This window comes from Pristis pectinata, chromosome 8 (genome assembly GCF_009764475.1).
Source record: "Pristis pectinata isolate sPriPec2 chromosome 8, sPriPec2.1.pri, whole genome shotgun sequence".
NCBI lineage: Eukaryota > Metazoa > Chordata > Chondrichthyes > Rhinopristiformes > Pristidae > Pristis > Pristis pectinata.
In genome coordinates, this window is record NC_067412.1 from 100347752 (window position 1) to 100375657 (window position 27906).

The 27906-nt window shown below is 39.8% G+C and overlaps 1 protein-coding gene across 11 annotated transcripts in view; it reads left to right on the top strand.

The window, feature by feature from the left end:
- atp11c (ATPase phospholipid transporting 11C) overlaps nt 1-27906 on the top strand; it is a 126633-nt gene that overhangs the window by 64009 nt on the left and 34718 nt on the right. For all 11 annotated transcript variants that reach the window (XR_007956752.1, XR_007956751.1, XM_052021006.1 and 8 more), the window contains exons 8-18: nt 11979-12029; nt 12629-12693; nt 12932-13013; nt 13976-14126; nt 14725-14922; nt 15576-15749; nt 20984-21141; nt 21485-21556; nt 24681-24754; nt 24936-25039; nt 25970-26151. Coding sequence is in view for 9 of the 11 variants with exons in the window: in XM_052021006.1 (XP_051876966.1) it covers nt 11979-12029; nt 12629-12693; nt 12932-13013; nt 13976-14126; nt 14725-14922; nt 15576-15749; nt 20984-21141; nt 21485-21556; nt 24681-24754; nt 24936-25039; nt 25970-26151 (1311 nt within the window). In the remaining 2 variants the exon portion in view is untranslated. The remainder of the gene's footprint in view (nt 1-11978; nt 12030-12628; nt 12694-12931; nt 13014-13975; nt 14127-14724; nt 14923-15575; nt 15750-20983; nt 21142-21484; nt 21557-24680; nt 24755-24935; nt 25040-25969; nt 26152-27906) is intronic.

The window sequence follows — 27906 nt, forward strand, 5'->3', positions numbered from 1 at the left end:
TACTCCTGTGGCCAGTGAGGACACAAAAGTCATCACCAAAGGCGCAGCAATCTCTTCACTCACTTTCCGTAATAACCTTGGATATATCCCGTCCAGCTTCGTGACTTATCTATCCTAGTGTTTTTCAAAAGTTCCAGCACATCCTCTTTCTTCACGTCGACATGCTCTAGCATATCAGCCCGTTGTACACTATTCTCACAAATGTCAAGGTCTCTCTCACTGGTGAATACTGAAGCAAAGTATTCATTAAGGACCTCCCCTACCTCTTCCAACTCCAGGCACATGTTTCCTCTTTTATCCCTGATCGGTTCTACACTCACTCTGGTCATTCTCCTATTTTTCACATACATATAGAATGCCTTAATCCTTAATCCTACTCGCCAAGGCCTTCTCATGCTCCCTTCTAGCTCTCCGAAGTCCATTCTTAAGCTCCCTCCTGACTACCTTGTAACTCTCCAGAGCCCTATCTGATTCTTGCTTTCTAAACATTAGGTAAGCTTCTTTCTTCATCTTGATGAGATATTCTGCATCTCTTGTCAATCATGGTTCCTTCACTCTACCATCCTTACCCTGCCTCAATGGGACAAACCAATCCAGAACCCCATGCAAGTATTCCCTAAGCAACCTCCACATTTCCATTGTGCACTTCCCCAAGAACATCTGTTCCCAATTTACGCTCCCAAGTTTCTGCCTAATAGCATCATAATTCCCCCTCCCCCAATTAAATACTTTCCTATATCGTCTGCTCCTATCATTCTCCAAGCCTATGGAGTTAATGTCAAAGTTATGGAGTAAAGGTCAAGGAGTTATGGTCACTGTCTCCAAAATGCTCTCCCACCGAAAGATCTGAAACCTGATCAGGCTCATTGCCTAGTATCAGGTCTAATATGGCCTCTCCTCTCGTCAGCCTGTCCACATACTGTGTCAGGAATCCTTCCAGGACACTCCTAACAAACTCTGCCCCATCTATCCCCTTTACACTAAGGAGGTGCCAGTCAATATTAGGAAGTTGAAATCACCCATGACAACAACCCTGTTTTTTGTTTGCACCTTTCCAAAACCTGCCTCCTGATCTGCTCCTGAGTGTCTCTACTGTTATTGGGGGATCTGTAGAATACTCCCAATAGAGTGATCATTCCCTTCCTGTTTCTGACTTCCACCCACACTGACTCAGTGGACGATCCCTCCAGGACGTCTTCCCTTTCTGCAGCTGTGATACTATCAGCACTTTCTGCAGCCCTGATCAGCAATGCTATTCCCCCACCTTTTTTGCCTCCATCCCTGTCCCTTTTAAAACATCCAAACCCCAGAATGTCCAGCAGCCATTCCTGCCCTTGTGACAGCCAAGTCTCTGTAATGGCCACAATGTTGTAGTTCCATGTACTGACCCATACTCTAAGTTCATCACCCTTGTTCCTGATACTTCTCACATTAAACTAGACACATTTCAGCCCATCCAACTGACTGCAATTTTGCCCTTTCAACTGCCTATTCTTCCTCAGTCTTTCTACACTCTTCATCTACTTCTACACTAAATGCACCAACCTCTAACCTATCACTCGGATTCCCAACCCCCCCCCCCCCGCCAAACTAATTTAAACCCTCCCCAGTAGCAAATCTCTGCAAGAATATTGGTTCCCCCTCCAGTTCAGGTGTAACCTGTCACTTTTGTGCAGGTTATACCTTCCCGAGAGGAGATCTCAATGACCCACAAATCTGAAACCCTGCCCCTTGCACCAACTCCACAGCCACGCATTCATCTGCCAGATCAATCTATTCTTACCCTCACTGGTGTGTGGCACAGGCAGCAATCCAGAGACTACTACCTTTGATGTCCTGCTTTTCAACTTCTTACCTAGCTCCCTATATTCCCTCTTCAGGACCTCATCTCTTTTCCTACCTATGTCACTGGTACCAATATGTACCACGACCTCTGGCTGTTCACCCTCCCCCTTCAGAATGCTGTGGACCCGATCGGAGACATTCCAGACTCTGGCACCCGGGAGGCAACATACCATCAGGGAGTCTCTTTCACATCCATAAGAATCTCCTGTCTGCCCCCTTACTATATTGAATCCCCTATCACTGGTGCTCTCCTCTTCTCCCCCCTTCCCTTCTGCGCCACTCAACCAGGCTCAGTGCCAAAGACCTGGTCACTGCAGCTTTCCCCTTGTAGGTTTTCCTCCCCCAAACGCCCCGACAGTATCCAAAGTGGTATACCTGTTATTTAGGAGAACAGCCACAGGGGTACTCTGCACTACCTGCCTATTCTCCTTCCTTCTAAGCTGCAGGACGCAGGGAGCTGGGTGACTGTCAGGAGGAGTGACTGCCTCCCTGTAGCTCTTATCTATGAACTCCTCATTCTCCCGTAGGAGCCGAAGGTCGTCCAGCTGCAGCTCCAGTTCCCTAATATGATCTGCAAGGAGCTGCAGCTGGATGCACCTCGTGCAGTTGTAGCTGTCAGAGAAACTGGAGGTCTCTCCCACATCTCACAAGATGATAAGGCTCTGAACATTCAGATTCCCCTGAGTCTAATGAAATCAGTGGTGGGAAGTTTAATAGGCTGAAAACAACAGTAATTGCCTGTAAGTTTTTGTAGATGACAGTAATTTCAAAAATAATACCTTTTCTCAGTAGAAATTTTAATGCCTATCCATGGCTTCAATGAAGTTTTCTCATTTGTGTTAAGATGAACAGGTCTGCTTTTTCCTGTGAGGTTACAGCCACAATCTGCTCAAAATGATGTCAGATGTTGATAGTGTTAGACATCTTGTAAATTAACTGTAAAATGTCAAGTGATAACTTGTGGCTTATGTTTTCATATGTTAGTTTGGTTATTATACTTGCCAAATTTTATTTACTTAGCATTCATCACAAAAGATTATTGAATCATAAAATCTTGATAATATAGTTAACTCGTATCTCAGATTTCCATATAATGCTGACTCCTTCCAAATCAAAAATTGTATGAAATGAGTGATTTAACGTCAAGCATGAATAAGCACAATTTTATTTGTATGGTGCCTGTTCACTGTCTCAAGATATCTTCCCAGAGAAGTTCTTTGGAAATGTATCCATCGGTGCAAAGTAATTAAAAGATTAAAGTGCTCTTTAGAGGATGCTGCTATCAACAACAATAAAAAGCTTTTTAATTTAGCCTTAAGACAATTTTAATTCTTTGCCGATAATATATCAGCGTTATGACCTAATAAATTATTTACACTTTCTATTATCCTAAACAACAAAAAGTTCATGAATAGAGACCATGCCAATTCTGTTTTTTGGGCAATGAGGAAGCAGTTCGAGATGCATCTTTCCGCTCTGTGCAATTATCTTTTTCTTTCCTCTTTGAGAACCTATTTTGATATTTGAGTTTCTTTTAAGTTTTCCATTTCTGCATTTTGTTGGTTGAAGTGGTTACACAACTGTTGTGAATGATGTTACTGTGCCAGAATTACCAGAAATTTTTCACTTTGATGTTTTTAATTTTTAATTTTGGTTTCTTAGAGGATCCTGTAAATTAACAGCTGTTTGCAGTAGTTTTCCTCTGCAGCCATATATAAATAAGCTCCCATGAAATCGTTGATCAAAAATTATATTTACATAATTCAAAAAAATTGGATTAGATGGTCTTTATTTATACTTCATTTTCGTGTTTGTGAAGCTTGCCAATAAGTACAAGTCGACATTTCTGTTCTTCTAATGAATATAATTTTGGTTTGTTTAAAAATTCAGCAGGAATTTGGATGGAATTGTTAATTTACTGGACACTTGAAAGAGCCATGTGTTTTTTTATATTTACACTAACAAAGGCACTGATAAAGACTAGCTGTAATCATGTTGAATAAGAGAGCTGCTGAAGAACATATGTGCAAAAGCAATGGAAGTATATTGAGGCATCGGGCACTGAGCCTGCTCCACATTTGAATGAGATTGTGGCTAATTCTTAAGACGAGTATATGTTCCTTCATAATTTCCCAATCCCTCGAACCCCAACAATCTATCAGTCTTGGTCTTGAATATATATCAACAAGCCTCAAGTAAAGAATTCCAAATGTTTACACCCTCTTTCGTGCTTTCAATCCCACCTCCAAATAAAGGAATTGCCTCTTGTCTTGGTTCCTTGTTGCAGATTATCGCAGAACACTCCAGCCTTAGGAAATGGTGCCTGAATATTACTTGATCAAGCCTTCAGAAGTGTTTCAATGAAATCATTTCTTCTTCTAAATTCCTTTGAATATAGACCATTTTTTCTAAATCTCTCAAAGGGAATCTATCTAGAATTTGCACATTACTTCATTTTTATAAAACACGCCTTTGCACGTGGAGAGAAAAATTGCATTGCAGTACTTCTGATGTGGTCTCATCTGGATCCTTTATAATTACAGCAACACTTTTTTTTATCCCTGCACCGCATCCCCCTACAATCAAGTCCACCAATTACCTTCCCAATTGCTGCAATTAGAGCTTTAGTTTGTTTTATGTATCAGCCCACGCAGACACTTCTGTAGACCAATGTTAACTTTTTAAACCATTCCCGAAGAAATCCTAATACTCTTCATGCTGAAAACTTTACACTTCCACATGACACCTCACCTGCCATTTTATTGCCTTGTTTGCTTTCTTTCATCCTCTTAGCTTGTTTCTTGGTCACTTTTGTATTGTCTGCCATCTTGGATAAGTTTTATTGTTTACATCTGAGTCATCAGTATCAAAGTAATTAGTTGAAGGACTAATGTCAAACTTCATTTATACACTGCAAGTGACAGCTTACTGACCTAAAAAGGATTTATTTATCCCTACTGTTTTTCATCCATTAGCCAATTCTCTCCATGCTAATAATTTACCAACAACAACATGAGCTTTTATTTTATGTAACAACTCCATTCTGTTATTGTTTTCCCTGTACTACCTCAATGCACTGTTGTAAAGAAATGATCTGTATGATGGCATGCAAAACTAGTTTTTCACTGTACCCTGGTACATGTGACAATAATAAATCAATTTTTCAAATATTCTCCCGCAGTAGAGGTATATTCATGGCACACTTTTATTTATCCTGTTAATTATGACCTCATCGATTAATTCACTCATGTAACTATGTTGACTCTGCCTAACCGTATGATTTTTCTAACAAACTTCCAGGATTCCAGGATTTTCATGACAATTGACAGGCTACATTTGTCAATGCTCTACATTTCCCAATTTTCTCTCTACGATTTCTATCTCGTAACCTGGGACTGTCCCAAAAGCTTAAGAATTTGGTAGATCGTTATTAGTCTTTGCATGATCTCTGTAGCCATCTTGTAGAATTCAAGGATGCAGCCAATTGGATGTAGGGGATTTATTGACCTTTTAAATCCCTTAATTTCTCCAGCACTTTTTTAAACTGATTACTTTGTTCCCCAGTATCATTAGATTCTCTTGCCAGTACATTTGTTGTGCCTTCTACATTGAAGGAAGATTTATTTTATTTTGCCTCTAAGGGAACCATGTTTAATTTTTGCACATGTGGAGAAATTCTTACAAACTTTTCTCTCAGCACACTGTCACATTTTTTCGTATATCAATTTTTCGGTCAGTCATTGCTGGAAACCCTCTCAATCTTTGGGCTTGCTGCAGTAATCTTCAGCTGAAACTGGATGACTTCTTCTTTTTCATTTCCCGATGGAATATTTCTTTCTGAAGGACTTGTTTAATTGTATGTCTTCCTGCTAGTAAATCTGATGATCTAATCACCAAATCTCTTTTCTCCAACTGACTTCACATCAATTTAATTGCCTTAGCTTGTGTTCAAGACTTGTTTCTTCAGTGATTTGTCACATTTCAATCATAATATGATAACATTTTGTCTCTCTTCCCCAGAGGATCTACCCACTGTAGGAATTATTTTACTAAATCGTCTCTAAACCTTGCGAGGTTTTAAATTGTCCTCTCAATTTGTTGACGTGTTATTTGCAATAACTGTCTTCTGCTCTGAAAGCTCAAATCACAAAATACTCTGCTAATTTTGATTTTTCCAATTTATATAGATTATTTTCCCGCACAATTATTGCATAATTTTTGTTACTAGCTCTTCGTTTTTGATTAATACCATTTCAAAGAATGATGCTGGCGTCCACAGGAATGGATCTATAAACTACTGCACCAGCAATTTTTGTCTCTTGTTTTCTTTTACTCCACCCATTTCTCCTGTTCTTCCAAGCTAAGGTCATTCCTCACTGCAGTCCTTGTGTCATTATTTATTATTAGGGCTGCCTTTCCTCCTTTCTCATCTTTTTCCAAAAATCATGTAGCCTGGAATACTTAAAATAAAACAGACATTGGAAATACTCAGCAGATCAGGCTGCAGCTATGGGAAGAGAAAGAATTAACATTTTAGGTTGAAGGCCCTTCTTTGGAAATAGGAAGGAGAGAAAAGAAGCTCAATAAAGTGGGGAGGGTGGGGAAGAAGATGTCTCTAGGGTAAAACTGGGGTGACTATAGTGACAAGCTGTAAATAGGATTTTCATTTTCAGCCTAGGGTATTTAATTCTTAGCCTTGGTCATCAAGCAATCCACGTCTCTGAAATGGTAATTAGATCAAACCATTTATCTTGATGTATTAATTAAACTGACTTGTTATGGACACTTCTCCCATGGGGATAAATTGCCTTTGTTTTAATTACTTAACATTTATTTTTATTAATTTGGTTTTCACTGTAGTTAACATTAAGCTGTTGTGTCCATCTGTTGTACCCTGCTTATAATTGTCCAGATTTTTTCCTAAATTTATTCTTTTCCTATAGTTTATTGTTTTCTGTCTTAAAAGCTAGTATTAAGCAGTTAGTCCATTAGCTGGAAGTTAAATTTGGCTGGCTTTTGTAGCTCTGTTTTTATTCCAAATTCCCATCCTTGCAATAGAATTATTTCATGCTGAAGAGAACCTAAACATGATTCGCCTTTCGGGAACCAATTATGGTAATGTTTGGGAGTTATGTCCATCTTTAAGAAATGCTGTTATCTCAGGGATAACTGCAGGATTAACTCATCTCCGCACCCATATACTTGTCTTTTCATTATACATTGTATTATTTGTGTTTATAACTGTTTACCATCCTTGTCTTGATAATACAGTTCAGTCAAGTCATCAGATTGTGAAAAGTGGTGTATTTGTTAGTAACGAGACATTGGTCCATTAATCCAAGTGCCTGAGTTTTTAGTGTAACACTGGGAAAGCAGGACTTTAAGACTGGTTTGAGCATAAGGCAGTCACTGTATAGGCTGAAGTATCCCAAATGCACCAAGAGTAATCTTGGTCCAGTAGCTTTGGCCCTGTTAGCTAAAAATGTAGGTTTGTCTTGTAATAGTGAATCAACTTTGATTCACTCTCTGATGAATAGCGACACAACCGAAAGCCATCAACTTCAGTCTGATTTCAAGGAGGGACCAACCAGTGGCACCTTAATTATTCCATAATGCTTCATTACACACATTTGAAATGGACCACATCAATTTCTTTACATTTCACTGTCTTAAAGATTCATCATTTTTCTTGATTAAAATTCATTAATCATTAAATGTCAGCTCTGTTTCCCTCTCCACTGATGCTTCTTATCCTGCTGGTTATGTTCAGATTTAATTTCAGATTTCCTGATGCAGTGTTTCAACCTGAAACATGGACAGTCCTTTTGCCCCAAGATGCTGCTTGACCCACTGAATTCTCCAGCAGGTTGTTTGTTGCTCCAGATTCCAGCATCTGCACTCTCTTATGTCTAGAAAAAAGGATGTATGATAGCTGTCAGGTGGATAACATGAGTGAGAATCAAACTGAATCTGGAATTAACAGAGGATTTTCTTTTAAGTAAATGATATGGTTGGCAGCTAAAATGAGGGAATCAAAAATCATCCATAGGCTTGTAAATACATGTTGGTGGGTGGTTATATCTGATTAGAAGCTGAAGCTTAGAGCAGCGGGCATGGCAAAAGTACTAAAAGAGTACTCTTAACATCTTTGCTAGGGGAGAAGATGCTGCTAAAATAATAAAAGAGGATGTAGTTGAGCCTCTGAACATAAGTTGATAAATGGGAGGTATGAGAAGGACTGGAATTAGCAAAATTAGTCATGCATCCTAGGGATGTTGAGAAAAGTTGTGATCAGAATTGAAGAGATTCTTAACCGTATTCTTCTAATTCTCCTGTGGCATTGGCTTGGCACCTCAGATAAAAAAATTTAAACAAAAAAGTAAGGGTAATTTGATCTATAATTGATGGATTTAACTTTAGTGATGAAGGAACTGTAATTGAGATCAAAATTAATAATACTTTAGACCAGTATGGGCTTATAAAGGAAATTCTAGCAGAGATCAGTTAAAGTTGGATCATGCTCAAATAATGTAAAAGCAAGATGTTGTGGATGTTAACAAGCTGAATTATAAACAGAAAATAGTAGGTGGTGCTGAAAGCAATTGACTAGCTAGTTCCGGCTAGATGATTTTTCATCCAAACAACAATGTTGAAAGGTCATCTGCTTGAAATGTTCATCCTGCTTATTTCTCCAAATGTTGACTGGTCTGCTGAATAATTCTAGCACTTCTTTTCTTAACTAACTTCACTGAGATTTTTACTGAGATTAGTGCTCAATGTTATACATATGGACTTTTAAATAGCATTTCATAAAGTGCTACAATAAGCGAGAAGGAGCTAGTAGCAGCGTGAATGTGAAATAAACCTCAGACAGGGAATTGATCAGGCGAATTATTCTCAGGCGGGAGGAAGATATGCATTTGTCTGCTCCTGAAGGCCGGTAAAAAGACCACAGATTTTCTTTGTGTATAGGATGGGCACCCAAGTTTCGTCATCAGTAAATTTTGAAATGAGGTATTGTAAACTGAGAAGAATAATGATAGGATTCTAGAATATTCACTGATGGAATATGTGGATGCATGACTGAAGCAATTTAGTGCAATTAAGTGTAAAGTGATGTTTTGGAAGAAAGGATGAAGTGGGGTGATATATAATAAGAAACGATTGTAAACTGGATGTAGGAGCACAGAGACTTGGGAGTATCTTCAAAAGTAGTTGGAGAGGTTACAAAAGTAGTTTGAAAGATCCTGGGCTTATACTGATTATAAAACCAAGAAGGTTATATTGAACGTCAATTTATTTCTGGTCTAGGACAGACGTAAAGGGTCCAGAGTGGTTGGGTGGGCTGCAGAAAAGATTTACTGAAATGTTTTCAGGGAGAGAGACGTGGAAAAGGCTGGAGAACCTGGCATCATTCTCAATAGATCAGGGAAAGTTGAGAGATGATTTGATAAGTCCTCAAAATGATCAAAGTTTGATGAGACAATTAAAAAAAAAGATATGCTTGTCCCCATTGACAGAAAGATCAAGAGCTTGTAACATAGTGATTGACACAAAATGATGTATGCTGTGAGGAAGAACTTTATCACTAGATGAGCAGTCATGACCTGGAAGACACTTCCTGAAGAGATGGTGGAAGAAGATTAGGTCATCACTTTCAAAGGAGAATTGTGTAGAAAGCTGAGAAAATTGTAGTTTCGTGGAAGAGCTGATGAATGGCACCAACTGGTTGCTCTTAGTGTGGTACAGCCAAGTCATCTCCTTTCATGTCCTCACTACTCTGATTCTGGAGACAGCTTCCTGCATTTTTAATGTACTTCTGGCACTAGATCTATTAGCTTTTATTTTCTCTGGGAATATCAATTGAATTAATGTAATTTCACTTAATTCTAATTGGTTTCTTGTGGAATGTAATCAAGAAATGTAATAAAGTGCATTTGATATTGTACAGTGTGTTTCTCTTGCCATGAATAACAAATTAATAGTTGCTCTTAACCCCAGATTAGCACTGGCTTCTGTCCATTGCATCGATTGAACACAGAAACCCTACTTAAAATTTGACTTAAATTGCAGGTGCAACACGCTAGATTTTGGTACAGCAGGTTATCTTCTGTTAAATTACATATGTCCCTCCACCTTTCAACTCAGGTGACTTGGGCATTTATCAAAATCCACACTTACAACAGAATGATAATATGAACATGATATGATAATAACATGAAGCTTCCCACACATGCCCACCCCCTCCCTCGCCAGAGGCAATAGGGGCCAATTAGTGACAAATGAACCTACCATCTTGCCTGTCTTTGGGCTGTGGGAGGACAGCAGAGCACCCAGGGGAAATCTGCGCTGTCTCAGAGAAAACGTGCAGACGTGGTCAGAATTGAACCAAGGTCGCTGGAGCTGTGATGCAGCAGCTTTACTAGACTTTACTTTTCTGATCAAAAGCAGTTAACCACCCCCCTAACTGCTTTTGAGCAGAATGCTTAGCATCAAATACTATTTCTAGTTCTTCATCAAACCTAAGATTTGCTATATGGGTTGATGCCTTGGCATACAGTTCCCTGCAGAGCTTTCTGGAGAAGCCATGTATTACAGTTACAGTATTGGGTTATGCGGAACTAGAAAGCTGCAGGTTCATATCATTTGTGTTTTTTAACTGTTGTTAATTTGCAAGGATTGCATTTAGTGACAGAAAATCAAAAGCTTTTCTGCGAAGGAGTTATGATCTGAAACATTAACTCTTTCTCTTTCCGCAGAGGCTGCCTAACACAGAGTATTTCCAATATTTTCTGTTTTCATTTCAGATTTGCAGTTTTTACTAGTTTTTGAAAAAGAACTGTTCCCTTCTCCAACTGCAGTCTCATGAAGCTGCACTTCATTGTGGGAAAGGTTTGGTTTGAGCTGTTATGCTCCTGTGATTGATTTTACCTCTCCAAGCTGCCCCAGAACACTCTGCATTTCACTTTGTGTTTCGATGTACATGTGACTAATAGATATCTTACCTTATGCGTCAGCTGAAGACTGGTCATTTGGAGTAATGAACCCCTCTCTGGGTGGGGAGTGGGGTAACGGACCATTCATTATTCTCATTTACATGATTGGAAGAACAAAGCAAGTTTATAAAAGCATGCTTTCACTGCTGTGATAATGATGAAAATTAGCAGAAATCATAAATCAGTTGCTAAAAAAGAGACCCCAGAATTTCCATTATTATGACGTTCTTGACACCCAAAATTGTCTTGAGTTTTGAGTAATTTTTATAGTTCATACATTGTTGCTTTATAATCAAATGCAGCAGTGAATTTGACCATGACAAGCTCCTACACATGGCAAAAGGGATGAATATTTTTGATATTATTGGTTTTTGGACAAATACTGGCCAGGATGCCATGAGAAGTTCATGCCATGAAACCTTGCGTGTGGAGTTCAGTCAGTGTTGCATCAACTCTCCCTCAATATTGCTTTGAAGTGTTATTTTATACATTCATTTCCTGGAAAAGACTTTGAACCTACCCTTCCACTTTTAAACAAAGTTAACAATTGTGGCAATAGATAGGAAAAAAACAACTTTGCTGTTGGGTAAAGTAAATAATATTAAAGCAAGGGTTGAGAGCAATAAATTGGGATAAAGTAAAAGGCCAGAAAGTTAGATACAAGTGAAGTCTGGGAAGAATTCATTAAGGCATAGAGTGGATGCATTTCCAGGGTGAGTTTAAATATGAGCCACAACAGATGGATTTGGATATGATGCATAATCTTTATGCCAAGACACTATGCCAAAGCAAATCATTAAATGGCCACATCTGTAGGCAGTTGTTGATGATGCTACATGTGTATACAATTTCCATGGTTTATTGAGAGCCACATTACACTGAAAATTGGTCACTTACCACCAAGAATTTCTATTTTGTGTCTTGCCATTCTACAGAACAAATTAGCATGTATATTGCAGATCCAGAAACTTGAGATGAGGTCACTTCAATCCAGTGACTCGCCCAGTCATTGATACAGAAACACATCAATGCATTATTTTGGCAGCTGCCTTTACTCTCAAGGGGAGATGTATTTTGCTTTTGTATTTTTAATCAAATCTTGGGATTAAGAAACACTAATATAAAATTTGATTGCAGGTTTGTTGGACGAATTCATGTTTTCAGTGATAAACAAGAGCCAGTTGCAAGGTAAATGTTATATGTGAATGGTTGCTATATGCTTGTGTACTTTATAACTATCGAATAAAATCTTTCAGGTTTCTAAAACAGCTTACCTGGATGTATGCGTTGTCTTAAGTTTAAAAATAAAAGGTTGCACACAATTTTATTCAATATCTTAATCTGAACGAGTAATCCAATTGTTTAATTTGGCAATCCCCATTTTTCAAATGGTAGCTTTGAAAGCTTCATAGTGCAATCTAAAGAATTATTTGCTTGACTAATGTTCCTACAGTTCAATATTAATCTGAGGATCTATTGTGCAGATAAATTTTGTCTGCTGACCAAAATTCATCCAGTTAAATCCACCTTCAAAAACACAAATCCTTTGCACAGTAGGGTGCATTGGTCTTGCTTTGATTTGTGCTCTTTTGCAGCAGTTATTGGTGAAATGTTTTGAAATATGTCTACAAAGACTGAGTAACTTGGTCAAAGAAATTATTTTCAGAATAAAATACAGAGGCTCTTGCCCATGTTTCTTGCTTATTTGGATCAAGGAACATTTCAGCTGTTTGTTCAAATTGTCTTCTTCCTTAAATTTGAAACTGAGACATACCTATTTATCTTAGATCTTTGGGTCCAGAGAATCTACTGCTCAGGGGAGCCACCTTGAAGAACACTGACAAGATATATGGTAAATTTGTATATCTTACTATGGAAGTAATTTAACATGTGAAAAAGTGGAGAGACTTAAGTTGTCTATAATTTTTTAAAAATAAATTGGCTTCATTATCAGCTGGGTTAGGTATGGTAGCTGGGTAAGGACTGCATAATCCAAGAGGAAGTAAAACTGCCTTTCAAATTCTCAATGTTTATACGCTTGTGTGTACTGAACAATAAACATTCTTTTTTGACTATTGTGTGAATTGCAGGTGTTTCCATATATACTGGGATGGAAACCAAAATGGCATTGAACTACCAAGGAAAATCGCAGAAACGATCAGTGGTGGAGAAGTAATAGTTTTATCATTCCAATTTATAAATATAACTTTTTTGTGGAATGTTGTAATTGTGTCACTTAACAGTTTTGAAAGAATATGTTGACATACTTGTGCTAAACCTGAGTGAAGTTGGGAGATTTAATATATAATGTGCAAGCGATCCCCGCATCACAGCAGTTCCGGTAATGGAAATTCAGCCTTAGAGAATTCACAAATCACTACCAAAAAAATCTGAGATACAGAATTAAAATTCCCCACAGAATTTGCTGTCAATTTTTATTTTATTTTCAGCTCACATTTCTTGACAAGTGCAGATAATGTGGCCTCGTATTACAGAAAATTGCAATATGGATGGTTTTCTGAGAATGCTATCACCGCCCCCCTCATAACACGGGTCGCCTGTATTCTAACCTGTTTTTTTTATAACACCAGTTATGCATTTCAGTGTAAAGGAATTTTGTGGTTAATAAAGTATTTATCTTGATGATGCAATAAAATTATCTTTTTATCATTGGAAATCAAAAGAGATAATTTGATGCTGCAGCTATGTATATCACATTTTGGAAATTATTGTGCAATACTTTTAATGGGAACATTTTAATAAGAGATTTGTAGAAGGTCTGTGAGGATTACCCACAAGTTACTTTTTGTGTACGGTCGCAGATTGTGAACTTTAATAAAAAATTGAGGAGGAAGTATAGGAAAAATATGGAATGCAAAGAGAAATACCTCTGGAGTGAAGACCCTGAATGATGTGTTAATATACAGCAGGAGAATTGATACAGTAGTGAACCAGAGAGCAGAATGTTGAAATGCTGAACCACAGAATAGCTTGGGTAGTTGTGCAAGGGACAATGGAAAATATAACTGTCAGCAGTGGACTTGCTAATGGTTCCTTTGTATTTTCAAATATACCTGGCACAATCATTGAAGTCATTTTAACTCTCCCAATTTTTTTTTGCTGTTTCCTTGCAGGTCTATTAATGTGTTTTTAATTGTATATCTGGGCATATTGATCAGTAAATCTTTGGTAGGCACTGCATTGAAGTACATCTGGCAACTTGACCCTGCAAACGATGAACCATGGTATAGCTTAAAAACACTTAAAGAAAGAAATGCAAATAAGGTAATGGAATAAGCAGCATATTTGGTAGTTAAGTGTAGAAGATTTGTATTAAATCCAGTGGTGATGATTTTTGTATGGTAATTTTTTTACACTGTGGCAGTTGAGGGTGATTAACCATCTTACTGGTTCTGTATTTTCTTCAGTTCATTGTTTCATCAGTTCCTGAAGTGGAGTTGCATTTTCAATGACTTAAGGTTATATCAAATGCTCAAGACACTAATAACGCTAACCCGCAAAACGTTTTTTTTAAGTTATAAGTAAATTGGATTTCGCAACCAGGTGTTTTCCTGGAAGAGTTAATTCTTTTAATGTTGTGTCCTGGGCTTGGATTGATAGCAATTAAGGAGCCAATGGTCCTGATTTTTTTTATTATTATGCTGAGTGTTTTTGCCATAAATGACATAATTTAAATCAGCTTTCAGCAATTTTCCCTATTTCAATTTTCTTGAAGAAACAAAAGAATATTAGGCACACTGCACATTATAAAAAGTTTTGTATTCAAAGGTTTCAATGTATGGAAATGCACCCTTGAGTGCATTTTTTTTATACATGGAGTAACATTAAGTGTGCTTCTGTGTTTGATCTGTTCTGTTAACAGTTTGTCAAGATGTTCACTGACTTCCTCTCGTACATGGTACTCTTCAACTTTATTATCCCCGTCTCCATGTATGTTACTGTGGAGATGCAGAAATTCTTGGGTTCTTACTTCATTACCTGGGATAAAGATATGTATGACGATCATTTGGGTGAAGGCGCATTGGTGAACACATCTGATCTCAATGAAGAGCTGGGACAGGTCCGTATCAGAGTACATTTCCTGTTTATTCATAGCACAGAGAACAGTACAGCACAATACAGGCCCTTCGGCCCACAATGTTGTGCCGACCTTTAAACCTCGCCTAAGACTATCTAACCCCTTCATTTGTGATATGGTCATAATAGTAGTTTTCTTGTGGAATTGTCATTTAATATTGTGAGCACATTATTCTTAGACTAACATGGATATGATTTTACTAAGTGCAATTTCATTTTCATGATCTGATTTGATCTAAAGGGATTCGTGTAAATGGGTGCTCGATGGTCAGCACAGACCTGTTGGGCTGAAGGGCCTGTTTCTGTGCTGCATGTCCCTACAAGTCTGATAACAATCATCTTGTGCAATATGATATCCCTATGAGGGATTATTTTGTATCAAACATGCGTCCTGTATTAAGTTTTAATTTAACATTTGAAATTATTTTGTTTGTGCTAATTTCTAATCTTAAATTCCATTGTTGTTCAACTATTAATCCTCTCCCAAAAAACAACATTATCCTTTTTTGAAGTTTAAGCACTTTTCACTGTAGACAGCCCAATATGTTGCCTCAAAAAGTTCATACTTCCCATCTTCACTTAAATAGATCGTAAGTGTATGTATTCTGTTTTCATCCCCCAACCCACTGTTTACAGATCCAGTACGTGTTCACTGATAAAACAGGAACCCTGACAGAGAACAACATGGAATTTATTGAATGTTGTATAGATGGATTCAAATATAAACACATTGGAATTGAAATGTCTGTTGTGGATGGCCTTTCTCCGACTGATGGTCCTCATAGTAGAGTCTATGGAATGGCTGGAAAGGTAACAGTATCTTGCTGTCATTTGTAATTTTAAATATAGTTGTAATTGACTTTCTAACAATTTTAAACTAATCAACTGTGTAAGTATTAGGTCTTTGCAGTGAACTTGAAAACATGTTCATGATTATCCATTTCAATTATACCACTTGGCTCCTTACATAGCTGTCACTGATCGGGTCCACAGAATTCTTGAGTCGGAGGGAGAGCAGCCAGAAGTTGTGGTCCATATTGGCACCAATGACATAGGTAGGAAGGGGGATGAGGTCCTGAAGAGTGAGTTCAGGGAGCTAGGCAGAAAATTGAGGAACAGGACCTCAAGGGTAGCAATCTCAGGATTGCTGCCAGTGCCACGTGATAGTGAAGGTAGGAATAGGAGGAGGTGGCAGATAAATGTGTGGCTGAGAAGTTGGTGCAGGAGGGAGGGTTTTAGATTTCTGGATCATTGGGATCTCTTCTCGGGAAGGTGGGACCTGTACAGAGAGGACGGGTTACACCCGAACCAGAAGGGGGCCAATATCCTTGCGGCGAGATTTGCTAGGGTGGTACAGGAGGGTTTAAACTAGTTTGTGAGGGGGAAGGGAACCGGAGGAGTAGGTCAGAGGAAGAAGGGAATGGGGAAAAGTTAGATCAAACAGGTAGAGAGGCTTTGGGGAAGGAGAAGCAGAATACAGGCTGTAAAAGTAGTAAGGTAGATGGACAAGTGTGTTTACTTAAATGCAAGAAGTGTCAGGAATAAGGGGGATGAACTGAGGGCTTGGATAAGTATGGGGGACTCTGATATCGTAGCTATTACTGAGACGTGGCTGACGTCAGGAGAGGAGTGGATATTGAATATTCCTGGTTTTCGGTGTTTTAAGAGGGATAGGGAAGGGGGGAGAAGAGGTGGAGGGGTGGCGATACTGGTCAGGGACACTGTTACGGCTGTGGAAAAGATGGATGTTGTAGAAGGATCATCTCTAGAGTCCGTATGGTGGAGTTAAGGAACAAGAAAGGAGCAGTTACTCTACTAGGAGTATTCTATAGGCCCCCCGGTAGCAGTAGAGATATAGAGGAGCAGATTGGCAGGCAGTGTTTGGAGAGAAGCAGAAATAACAGGGTTGTTATAATGGGAGACTTCAACTTGCCAAATATAGACTGGAACCTGCTTAGTGCCAAAGGTTTAGATGGGACAGAATTTGTTAAATGTGTCCAGGAGGGATTCCTGACGCAGTATGTTGACGGGCCGACTAGAGGGAATGCCATGTTAGATCTAGTTTTAGGAAATGAACCGGGACAGGTGAAGGATCTATTGGTGGGTGAGCATTTGGGGGACAGTGACCATTGCTCCATAACCTTTAAAATTGTCATGGACAGGGACAGGTGCAGAGAGGACAAGAGGTTTTTCAATTGGGGAAGGGCTAACTACGAGGCTATAAGGAGAGATCTTGGGAGTGTAAATTGGGATGTCCTTTTTGAAGGAAAATGTACCATGGGGATGTGGTCGATATTCAAGGATCTTATGCAGGATGTTAGGGATAAATATGTCCCGGTGAGGCAGAGAAGGAATGGCAGGGTGAAGGAACCGTGGGTGACGAGAGAGGTGGAACGACTTGTTAGGGAGAAGAAGGTAACATACGTGAGGTATAAGCAGCAAGGTTCAGACAGGGCCCGTGAGGAATATAGGGTAGCGAGGAAGGAACTTAAGAAAGGGCTGAGGAGAGCTAGGAGGGGACATGAAAAGGCTTTGGCTAGTAGGGTTAAGGAAAATCCCAAGGCCTTTTTCAAGTACGTGAAGGGTAGGAGGATGGCTAGGGTGAAGGTAGGTCCGATTAAGGACAAAGGTGGGAGAATTTGCCTGGAGGCGGCAGAAGTGGGGAGAAGTTCTCAATGAGTACTTCTCTTCGGTATTCACCAGGGAGAGGGGTCTTGATGATGCGGAAGGGAGTGCTGGTAGGGGTAATGTTCTTGAGGTTGTTGATATCAAGAGAGAGGATGTGTTGAAGTTGTTAAATAATATTAAGACAGATAAATGTCCGGGGCCTGACGAGATTTTCCCCAGGCTGCTTCGAGAGGCTAGGGAGGAGATTGCTGAACCGCTGGTAAGGATCTTTGAGTCCTCGTTGTCTACGGGGGTGGTGCCGGAGGATTGGAGGATTGCGAATGTGGTCCCCTTGTTCAAAAAAGATAATAGGGATAGGCCAGGGAATTATAGACTGGTGAGTCTCACGTCTGTGGTGGGTAAGCTGTTAGAAAGGATTCTAAGGGATAGGATTTATGAACACCTAGAGAATCGTGGACTGATTAGGGACAGCCAGCATGGCTTTGTGAAGGGAAGATCTTGCCTCACAAGCCTGATAGAGTTCTTCGAGGAGGTGACCAGGAAGATTGATGAGGGCAGTGTGGTGGATGTGGTTTACATGGATTTTAGTAAGGCATTTGATAAGGTTCCTCATGGTAGGCTTCTTCAGAAGGTCAGAGGCCGAGGGATCCAAGGAAGCTTGGCTGTGTGGATTAGGAACTGGCTTGCATGTAGAAAGCAGAGGGTTGTGGTGGAAGGAGTGCCCTCGGATTGGAAGGCAGTGACTAGTGGTGTCCTGCAGGGATCGGTTCTGGGACCTCTACTTTTTGTGATATTTATAGATGACTTAGATGAGGGGGTGGAGGGCTGGGTTAGTAAGTTTGCGGACGACACTAAGATAGGCGGTGTTGTGGATAGTGTGGAGGGCTGTCGGAGCTTACAGAGGGATATTGATAGGATGCAGAGCTGGGCTGACAAGTGGCAGATGGAGTTCAATCCGGAGAAGTGTGAGGTGGTACACTTTGGAAGGACAAACTCCAGGGCAGAGTACAGGGTAAACGGCAAGGTACTTGGCAGTGTGGAAGAGCAGAGGGATCTGGGGGTTCATATTCACAGTTCGTTGAAAGTTGCCTCACAGGTGGAAAGAGCAGTTAAGAAGGCCAATGGGATGTTGGCTTTCATAAGTCGTGGGATTGAGTTTAAGAGCCGCGAGGTTATGATGCAGCTTTACAAAACTCTAGTTAGGCCACATTTAGAGTACTGTGTTCAGTTCTGGTCGCCTCATTATAGGAAGGATGTGGAGGCATTGGAGAGGGTGCAGAGGAGATTTACCAGGATGCTGCCTGGATTGGAGGGTATTGAATATGAGGAGAGGCTTAAGGTGCTAGGGCTTTATTCACTGGAAAGGAGGAGGATGAGAGGAGACATGATAGAGGTATATAAAATATTGAGAGGAATAGATAGAGTAGACAGTCAGCGCCTCCTTCCCAGGGCACCAATGCTCAAGACGAGAGGTCATGGCTTTAAGGTTATGGGTGGGAGGTTCAGGGGAGATGTCAGAGGGAGGTTTTTCACCCAAAGAGTGGTTGGTGCATGGAATGCACTGCCTGGGGTGGTGGTGGAGGCAGATACATTGAACAGGTTCAAGAGCTTGTTGGATAGGCATATGGAGGAACGTGAGATAGAGGGATATGCGGGAGGAAGGGGTTAGGTAGTGTGAGGGTGGTCTGATGGACGGCACGACACGGTGGGCTGAAGGGCCTGTTTTGTGCTGTATGGTTCTATGGTTCTATGGTTCTACATCTGTGCTGCTGATAGCTGATCTGCATTTAATATCATTTCCCAATGCTATTCCAACAAAGTGTTTCATTCTTTCATATATCCATCCAGTTATGTGTAGGGCAGTGATAAGCAGTTTTAGAGACGGAGACTTTGCATTGTTTTCTTTCCAAGTTTCTTTTGGCAGGAGGAGGAGTGAACCTGGATAAAGGTGGATTAATTTTTCTTGGTCCATTGTTGTTCTTCTGTCACCGGTTTGAAAGTTTCAAACTGGTGTAACTTATCTAAGCAAGCAAAGTGAACAACCTTTCAGATTGATTGGTATTGGTTTATTATTGTCGCTTGTACCGAGGTACAGTGAAAAGCTTGTCTTACATACCGATCATACAGGTCAATTCATTACACAGTGCAGTTACATTGAGTTAGTACAGAGTCCATTGATGTAGAACAGGTAAAAACAATAACAGTACAGAATAAGTGTCATAGTTACAGAGAAAGTGCAGTGCAATAAGGTGCAAGGTCATAACAAGGTAGATCATGAGGTCATAGTCCATCTCATTGTTTAAGAGAACCGTTCAATAGTCTTATCACAGTGGGGCAGAAGCTGTCCTTAAGTCTGGTGGTACGTGCCCTCAGGCTCTTGTATCTTCTACCCGATGGAAGAGGAGAGAAGAGAGAATGTCCCTGGTGGGTTGGGTCTTTGATTATGCTGGCTGCTTCACCAAGACAATGAGAGGTAAAGACAGAGTCCAAGGAGGGGAGGCTGGTGTCCATGATGCGCTGGGCTGTGTCCACAACTCTACAGTTTCTTGCGGTCCTGGGCAGAGCAGTTGCCGTACCAAGCCGTGATACATCCAGATAGGATGCTTTCTATGGTGCATCGGTAAAAGTTGGTGAGAGTCAAAGGGGACAAACCAAATTTCTTTAGCCTCCTGAGGAATTAGAGGCGCTGGTGAGGTTTCTTGGCCATGGCATCTACGTGATTTGACCAGGACAGGTTGTTGGTGATGTTCACTCCCAGGAACTTGAAGCTCTCAACCCTCTTGACCTCAGCACCATTGATGTAGACAGGTGCAATTTACACCGCCCCCTTTCCTGAAGTCAATGACCAACTCTTTTGTTTTGCTGACATTGAGGGAAAGGTTGTTGTCATGACGCCATGCCACTAAGCTCTCTACCTCCTTCCTGTACTCCGACTCATCGCTGTTTGAGATACGGCCTACAACGGTGGTATCATCTGCAAACTTGTAGATGGAGTTAGAGCAGAATCTGGCCACACAGTCATGAGTGTACAGGGAGTAGAGTAGAAGCCTTGTGGGGCACCAGTGTTGAGAATAATCGTGCTGGAGGTGTTGCTGCCTATCCTCACTGATTGCGGTCTGTTGGTTAGAAAGACAAGGATCCAGTTACAGAGGGAGGTGTTGAGTCCTAGGTCTCGGAGTTTGGTGACAAGCTTGCTTGGGATTATTGTATTGAAGGCAGAGCTGTAGTCAATAAACAATAGTCTAATGTAGGTGGCTTTACTGTCCAGATGCTCCAGAGCTAAGTGGAAGTCAACTTACTTAATAATCCATTTTGACTATCTTAAAAAATATTTCAAGACCGATAGAATCTTGTATTTTTTTAATTTATGTATGTTTGTTGAAATCTCACTTTTGGTGCAATTAATGTGCTTTCAGGAAAAAGAAGAGCTGTTCCTTCGTGCTTTGTGCTTATGCCACACTGTTCAAGTAAAAGAAGAGGACAAAGTAGATGGCTTGGTAAAGCAGCAAGAGAGCCAGTGCATGTACATCTCATCCTCTCCTGACGAAGTTGCTTTAGTACAAGGTGCTAAAAAGTAAGAATTCAGACATTTAAAAGTGGGGTCAAAAAGAATATTTAGTTTGTTGGATTGGTTCGGCACAACATTGTGGGCCGAAGGGCCTGTTCCTGTGCTGTACTTTCCTATGTTCTAAATAGTTGAGTGTGATATTGAATATCTAGGGCCTAGATGGGAACCATAGAGCTATTCCTCAATCTTACTTTGTATTATTGGAACAGTATAGGAGGCCAAAGAGGAAATCAGAGAGGTCACAAGGGTCATATTTAATGTTTCTTGATTTCAGTGTTGTGACTTAATAAGTAGTTCAGATGCTTAATCTTCCTTGTGTATCAATAAAACACTTTACTTTCCATAACAGGTTGGGCTTCACGTTCAAAGGAATGGAAAAAAACTGGATGAAAGTACAGAACAGAGACACAGAAATTGAAGCGTATGTATTTCCTTCCCTTCATTGCTACATCATTTGTTGTTATCCATAAAATTTAACCATTTTGTATTACTGTATCATTGAATATGAATTGATTTAATAGTTGCTAATACAATATCCACTACAACCTTCCAGCACTGACATGACCAGCTTCTACCCCTGAAGCAATGTTTTTTTTATATACATATGCTTGCTTCTATTTGTGTTTGAGCATTTCCCTTGTTAACGTCTGGTCAGATTCCGTCATCAACCTATACCTGACTGTTGTCTTGTTCTTACTGTACACAGGCATGAGTTGCTCAGATTTCCAGCATTGTTTTATTTCCTGCCTTTGTTACTGAAGGGCTTGGAATGTGCACTTAAGTTCAGCCTTACGATGCATTTTGATCACTATTGAGAGAATTTGTAATAAATTGAACTGTATTAATGGTATACAAGACAAATTTTTCACTGTACCCCAGTATGTGTGACAATAATAAACCACTTTACCAATTTATTTACCAATTTCCATTGGCAAATTACAAAATTAGCTCATTGACATTCGTGTGATGTACAATATTCTAAGTATCTCTTTACCTCTGGGATTTTAGTTTGAATCCAACAAAAAAAAAGAGTTTGATGACAATGTGACCATGTTACTGCCCTTGTAATCCATAGGCTTGGCCCTGTAATTGGCTAGTGAAAGGGTAGCATGATTTCAAATCCCACAATGGCAAGTATGTTCTAATGAAATGCTGAAAACAAACATCAACGTATTGAATGAAAGGTAAACTGTGCTGCAGTTTAAATCGGTCCTTGGCATCTGACATTGTTTACTGACAGCTTTAAATTCAGTTGATTAAATAAGTTCTGGAATACAAAGACAGTATCAGTGTGGTGACAATGAGAACATTTTTAAAATCTGATTCACCAGTAGTCTTTGGGGAGGAAATCTGACACACTCACTCAGTTTGACCCACATACAACTCCAGACTTACAGCCATGTAGTTAGCTGCCCTTTTATGGACTTTAAATGTCAGCCTTGCAACTGATGCCTAAATCTTGCGAATGTAGAAGATAGAGTATGTAGCAGGTGATGTTGTGACAATTTTCGGTTAACAGATGATTCATATTGGTGTTTTGAGTTTGAAATTCATTCAGGTCAGGTTTGTTCTAGGCTCTGTATGGTTCTTAAAACAAGAATGCATCTTTCATACCAAAATAACATTATTCAGGACTGCAGCATTTTATTTTACTTTAATGATTCATTTTTTTGGAATGTGGATGTCACTGGCAAGGCTGACATTGCCCATCTCTAATTGCCCTTGAGATGGTGATGAACTAATTACTTAAGTGACAGCAGTCTTACTGGTGAAGTTATCCACACAATGCTGTTAGATAAGGAGGTCCCAGTAATAAAGATTTAGACCCAGTAACGAAAAAGGGACCACGGTTTATAAGTCAGGATGGTGTGTGATTTGTACGAGAACTGTAGATGGTTATGTTAAATTGTGTTTGCTGCCCTTTGCCTTGAGGATGGTAGAGGTGGCGGGTTTGAGAGGTGCTGTCAGAGTAGTCTAGACAAGTAACTAGTCAGTTCTGTTAGTAGTATATACTGTAATATGGTGCGAAGGTCATGTAGGGAATGAATATTCTGTGTGATGGACGAGGTGCCAACCAAGTGGGCTGCTTTGTTATCGAGTTATTTGAATGTTTTTGCAGCTGGCAAGTAAAGAGTATTTTATCACACTCCAGACTTGTGGCTTGCAAATAGTGAAGAGACTTTGGGTATCAGGAAGTGAATAAGTCACAGCAGAATATCCAAGCTCTGACCGACTCTTATAAGCATAGCATTTGTGTGGCTGGTCCAGTTGAGCTTCTGCTCAACGGTGATTGCCAGGATGTTGATGGTTGAGGAGTTGGTAGTGGTAATGCTGTTTAGGTTAAATGGGTAGGTTCTCTCATTGAAGATGGTCATTGCTGGCACTTTGAAGCATGAATGTTGCTTGCTGCCTATCTGTCCATGCCTGACAGTTGTCCTGCTTCATTTTCCAAATGGAATTAACATTCAGTTATCAGCAAATACTCCCCTCTTCTGACTTTATAATGGAAAGATGAAGTAGCTGAAGATGTTTGCCCGAGAATAAGAATAGAAAATGCTGGTCACACAGCATCCGTGGGTTGGAAACGGTTAATGTCTCAGGTCAAAGACGCTACATCAAAACTGGGAAAGAGGGAGAAAAAGTTTTTTTAAGTTGCAGGGAGGGTTGAACAGGACAAAGAAATACTTCTAAGGTGAGGGTAGGGCTGCCCAGTTTAGAGCAGCTTTTTTTTTAGCTTAAAAAGGCCAAAGAAAGGAAACAGACAAAAGGTGTGGAAAGCTGAAATGCAGGTTGGAGATGTTTCTGAAACATAAAACCTAAAGCAAAATACTGGAAATACCCAACAGGTCATTCAGTGAATTTGGAAAGCAAAACACTGAGTTAATGTTATGATAAATAACTTTGTAGCAGAACCATCCAGTTTTGGTTCTGCATAGTGGTTACCATATCTGCATTTGATTTCTCCTATTTAAAGGAGACCACAACATAGGTACTGGCTTCAGAATAGTAGATTGGAAGGAATGCAAATGAATGCTTGGGTCCCTGGATGGTAAGACAGGATGAGGTAAAAGAGAAGGTGTTTCATTTGCTGAGGCTGCATGGGAAATGGGAGAGGTTGGTTGGAATGGGAGAGTGGACCGGCGAGATGGAAGGGGAGCAGTCCTGTTAGAATGCTTAAAGGGAAGGAGAGGGGAAATGCATAGTGGCGGAATTTTTAGTAAAATTTGGTAAGGTTGTGAAAACTCTGAAAGGTGGTCCTTTGAACATGGAGGCTGGTGGGGTAGAAGGCCCAGAGAACTCTATCCTTGCTCTGGGGAAGGAGTGAGTCAGTTGTATCTTCCTGCAATTCATTGTACATTGGCAGAAAAAGGATGAAGGTCAGAAATGGAGAAAAATGACAGTTGATATAGTCTCCAAATGAATTATGCTTATGGTTTGGGATTATCCACTTTTTCAATTGGTAAATTTCAGTTTAACTAAGTATGTGTGTCAACTGTTGTTATCTTGTTTTTGGGGTGGAAAAAATATGCTTTCTCTGGTTACAGGTATGAACTTCTGCAGATTCTTAGCTTTGACCCTGTTCGTCGACGCATGAGTGTGATAGTGAAAGATCGTTCAGGTAGTGTGCTTTTTTAATGTAAAAACTGCATTTGCATGCATCCTAAGGAATTATATAAAATTTTGCACAAAATGGGTAAATGTCTAGCTTTATTTTGAAATGTTGATTAAGATTTTTTCTTAAATTTCTGGTTCCTATCCAATTCCATTACTTCTGGTGTCTTTATTTTCTTTTACAATAGGAAAAATTTTCCTTTTCTGTAAGGGAGCAGACTCTTCAGTTTTTCCAAAGGTGAAAGCTGGAAAACAAGAAGAAATAAAATTACATGTGGAACACAGTGCAGTGGTAGGATCTGATGTTCTAATGTAGTCTTTATAAATGATGTTCTTGGGAGTTAGTTAACATTTAGTTTTGTGCTTTTGTATTGAGATTTGTTCAGTTCTTTACTATATGCTGTGGGTGACAAGATGAAATGTTAAGGAACTTTTCAGGTAGGCATTACTTCAGTTATGCATTGCTGTTTATGGAATCCTCTTCTTTTTGCACTTCCTCCCCACCACCCCAAAAAAGGAAGGTTACACTTTAAGAATGTCTTGATTGTTTTCAGTCTTGCATTTGTCAAAGTTTGAATTGCAAGTTCAAGGTTAGACTAGTGTTTGAGGGTGGAGGGAGCAGGCGGAAGCAAAATTTTCCTTAGGCCTTTGAAGATCCTTCTTGGAGTGAAGATCATGTTGGTTACAGCTGAAGATTTATTTTGGAAAAATTTTTTTTTGTATGATTTAATTTCCCCCTTCCTGCACTTGGAAAAATTACTGGCTTAAAATTTATTTTCAAGGCATTGGATAATTCTGAAATTGAAATAGATTGCAGAGCTCTAGGGAAGTACACTTACAGGTGCCTGTGTTGAATGGCTTCCCAGTTGGCCGTGACTAAATATATCTTTGGTCAAAGTGAAAATCATCATACCTTAACCCTGTATGGCTCGTAAAGGTCTTGTGCTGTAGGTTATGAGTGAAGACAAAGTGTACGTCTTCTAGGGTGGAAACAGACATGGAATTGTTTTTCCATTTGGATCCCAATACTGACTGCCTTTTCATAAATTAACAGTTAGCTTTTTGAGTGCAATCTATATATTTTGAACTGGCCAAAATGCAGTAAAATGAGGTACTTAAAAAAACTACACAAAGTGAGCGATATATGATTTACATACATGTAATAACATTAGATGAAAAAAGTTCCTGGTGCATGATTTGTGTTGCAATTACATATTTCCAGGATGGTTTAAGAACACTCTGTGTTGCTTATAAAGAACTCGCTCAGGATGAATATGACCAGATTAGCGCACAGCTTCATACTGCCAAAATGGCCCTAACGGACAGAGAAGAAAAGCTAGCAGAAGCTTATGATGATATTGAAAATGACTTGCATTTAATTGGGGCAACAGCTGTGGAAGACAAGTAAGTCTTTTGAGTGATCAGTTATGTTTATACTCCAATTGTATAATCTATGCAAGCAGCCTTTGTCCTTGGATATGTCTAGATGGATTACATATTTGTTCCACCACTTCATCCATCAGCTGAAAGGTGAAAGGAGGTGATATGAAGGCTTGGTGATAAACTTCTATCTTCCTGCTTTCCCGTATGGATAGCAAACGACCTTTGTTAATGTTCTTTATTTGAAAGAACAGAAACTTAAAAGGCAATATGATTGTATATGGAGAAGAAACCAGTTAATGTTTCAAGTCAGTTGTTTCAAAGCATTGATTTGCATGTTTAACTGTTTCTCTCTCCACTACTGCTGCCTGACTTTCAGTGTATTCCCAGCATTTTGTGTTTTTACTTCAGATTTCCAACATCTGCAGTATTTTGATTTTGCACCCTCAGCATTTTTAGTTACAATAGCACCATGTATTGGTATTGCTTTATTATTGTCACTTGTACCGAGGTACAGTGAAAAACTTGTCTTGCATACAGATCAATTCATTACACAGTGCAGATACGTTGAGTTAGTACAGAATGCATTGTGGTAGTGCAGGTAAAAACAATAACAGAGTACAGAGTAAAGTGTTACAGCTACAGGAAAGTGCATTGCAGGTAGACAATAAGGTGCAAGGTCATAACAAGGTAGATTGTGAGGTCAAGAGTCCATCTCATCGTATAAGGGAACCGTTCAATAGTCTTATCACAGTGGGGTAGAAGCTGTCCTTAGGCCTGGTGATACGTGCCCTCAGGCTCCTGAATCTTCTGCCTGATGGGAGAGAAGAGAAGAGAGAATGACCCGGGTGGGTGGGGTCTTCGATTATGCTGACTGCTTCACCAAAGCAGCGAGAGGCATAGACAGAGTCCATGGAGGGGAGGCTGGTTTCCGTGATGCGCTGGGCTGTGTCCACAACTCTCTAGTTTCTTGCGGTCCAGGACAGAGCATCCATATAGGATGCTTTCTATGGTGCATCGATAAAAGTTGGTGAGTGTCAAAGGGGACATGCCAAGTGCCAATTTGGCTGTGGGTGATGCACAGCATAATGCAGTCTTTCATTTGAGAATGGAGCTTTGGTTACAAGGCTGTATTTCTTGCAGATTTAAAGTGCCTTGTGACTAAGCTAACTCCTCCTTTTCTCTCTCTGTCCAGTATTTATTTAAGCTTTTCTAGCTGCTAAAGGTAAACAATGGGAATTTGGGCTGCCATGCTCCACACTTCTCACTATTTTGAACCTCATTTTCAAATGGAAGGTTTAATACACATTTTAGCAAAACCATGAAAGCAGTTGAATTATTGCAGATGGTCTTCTCTCTCCATCATTAGAAAGACTTGGTGGGGTTTGGGAGGGTGGGTGGAAGGAGGAGGAGGGAATCGTGATGGTCCTTTATGATGGTGCCATTGGCACTTGGGCCAGATTTCAAGTGATAAAAGAAGATCAAAAAATTGCAGATGCTAGAAAACTGAAATAAAACAGAAGATGCTAGAAACACTCAGCACATCAGGCAGCACCTGTGGAAAGAGTAACAGTTAATGTTTCAGTTCTGCCTGCCTCTTTGTTGGTTACGTTGAACATTCTCTGTTCCAAGCCTACTCTGGCCTCACTCCTCAATTGTTTCTCCACTATATCGACGACTGCACCAGTGCCACCTCTTGTACCCGTGCAGAACTCGACAGTTTCATAAATTTCACCACTAATTTTCACCTTGCTCTCCAATTCACTCAAACTATCTCTG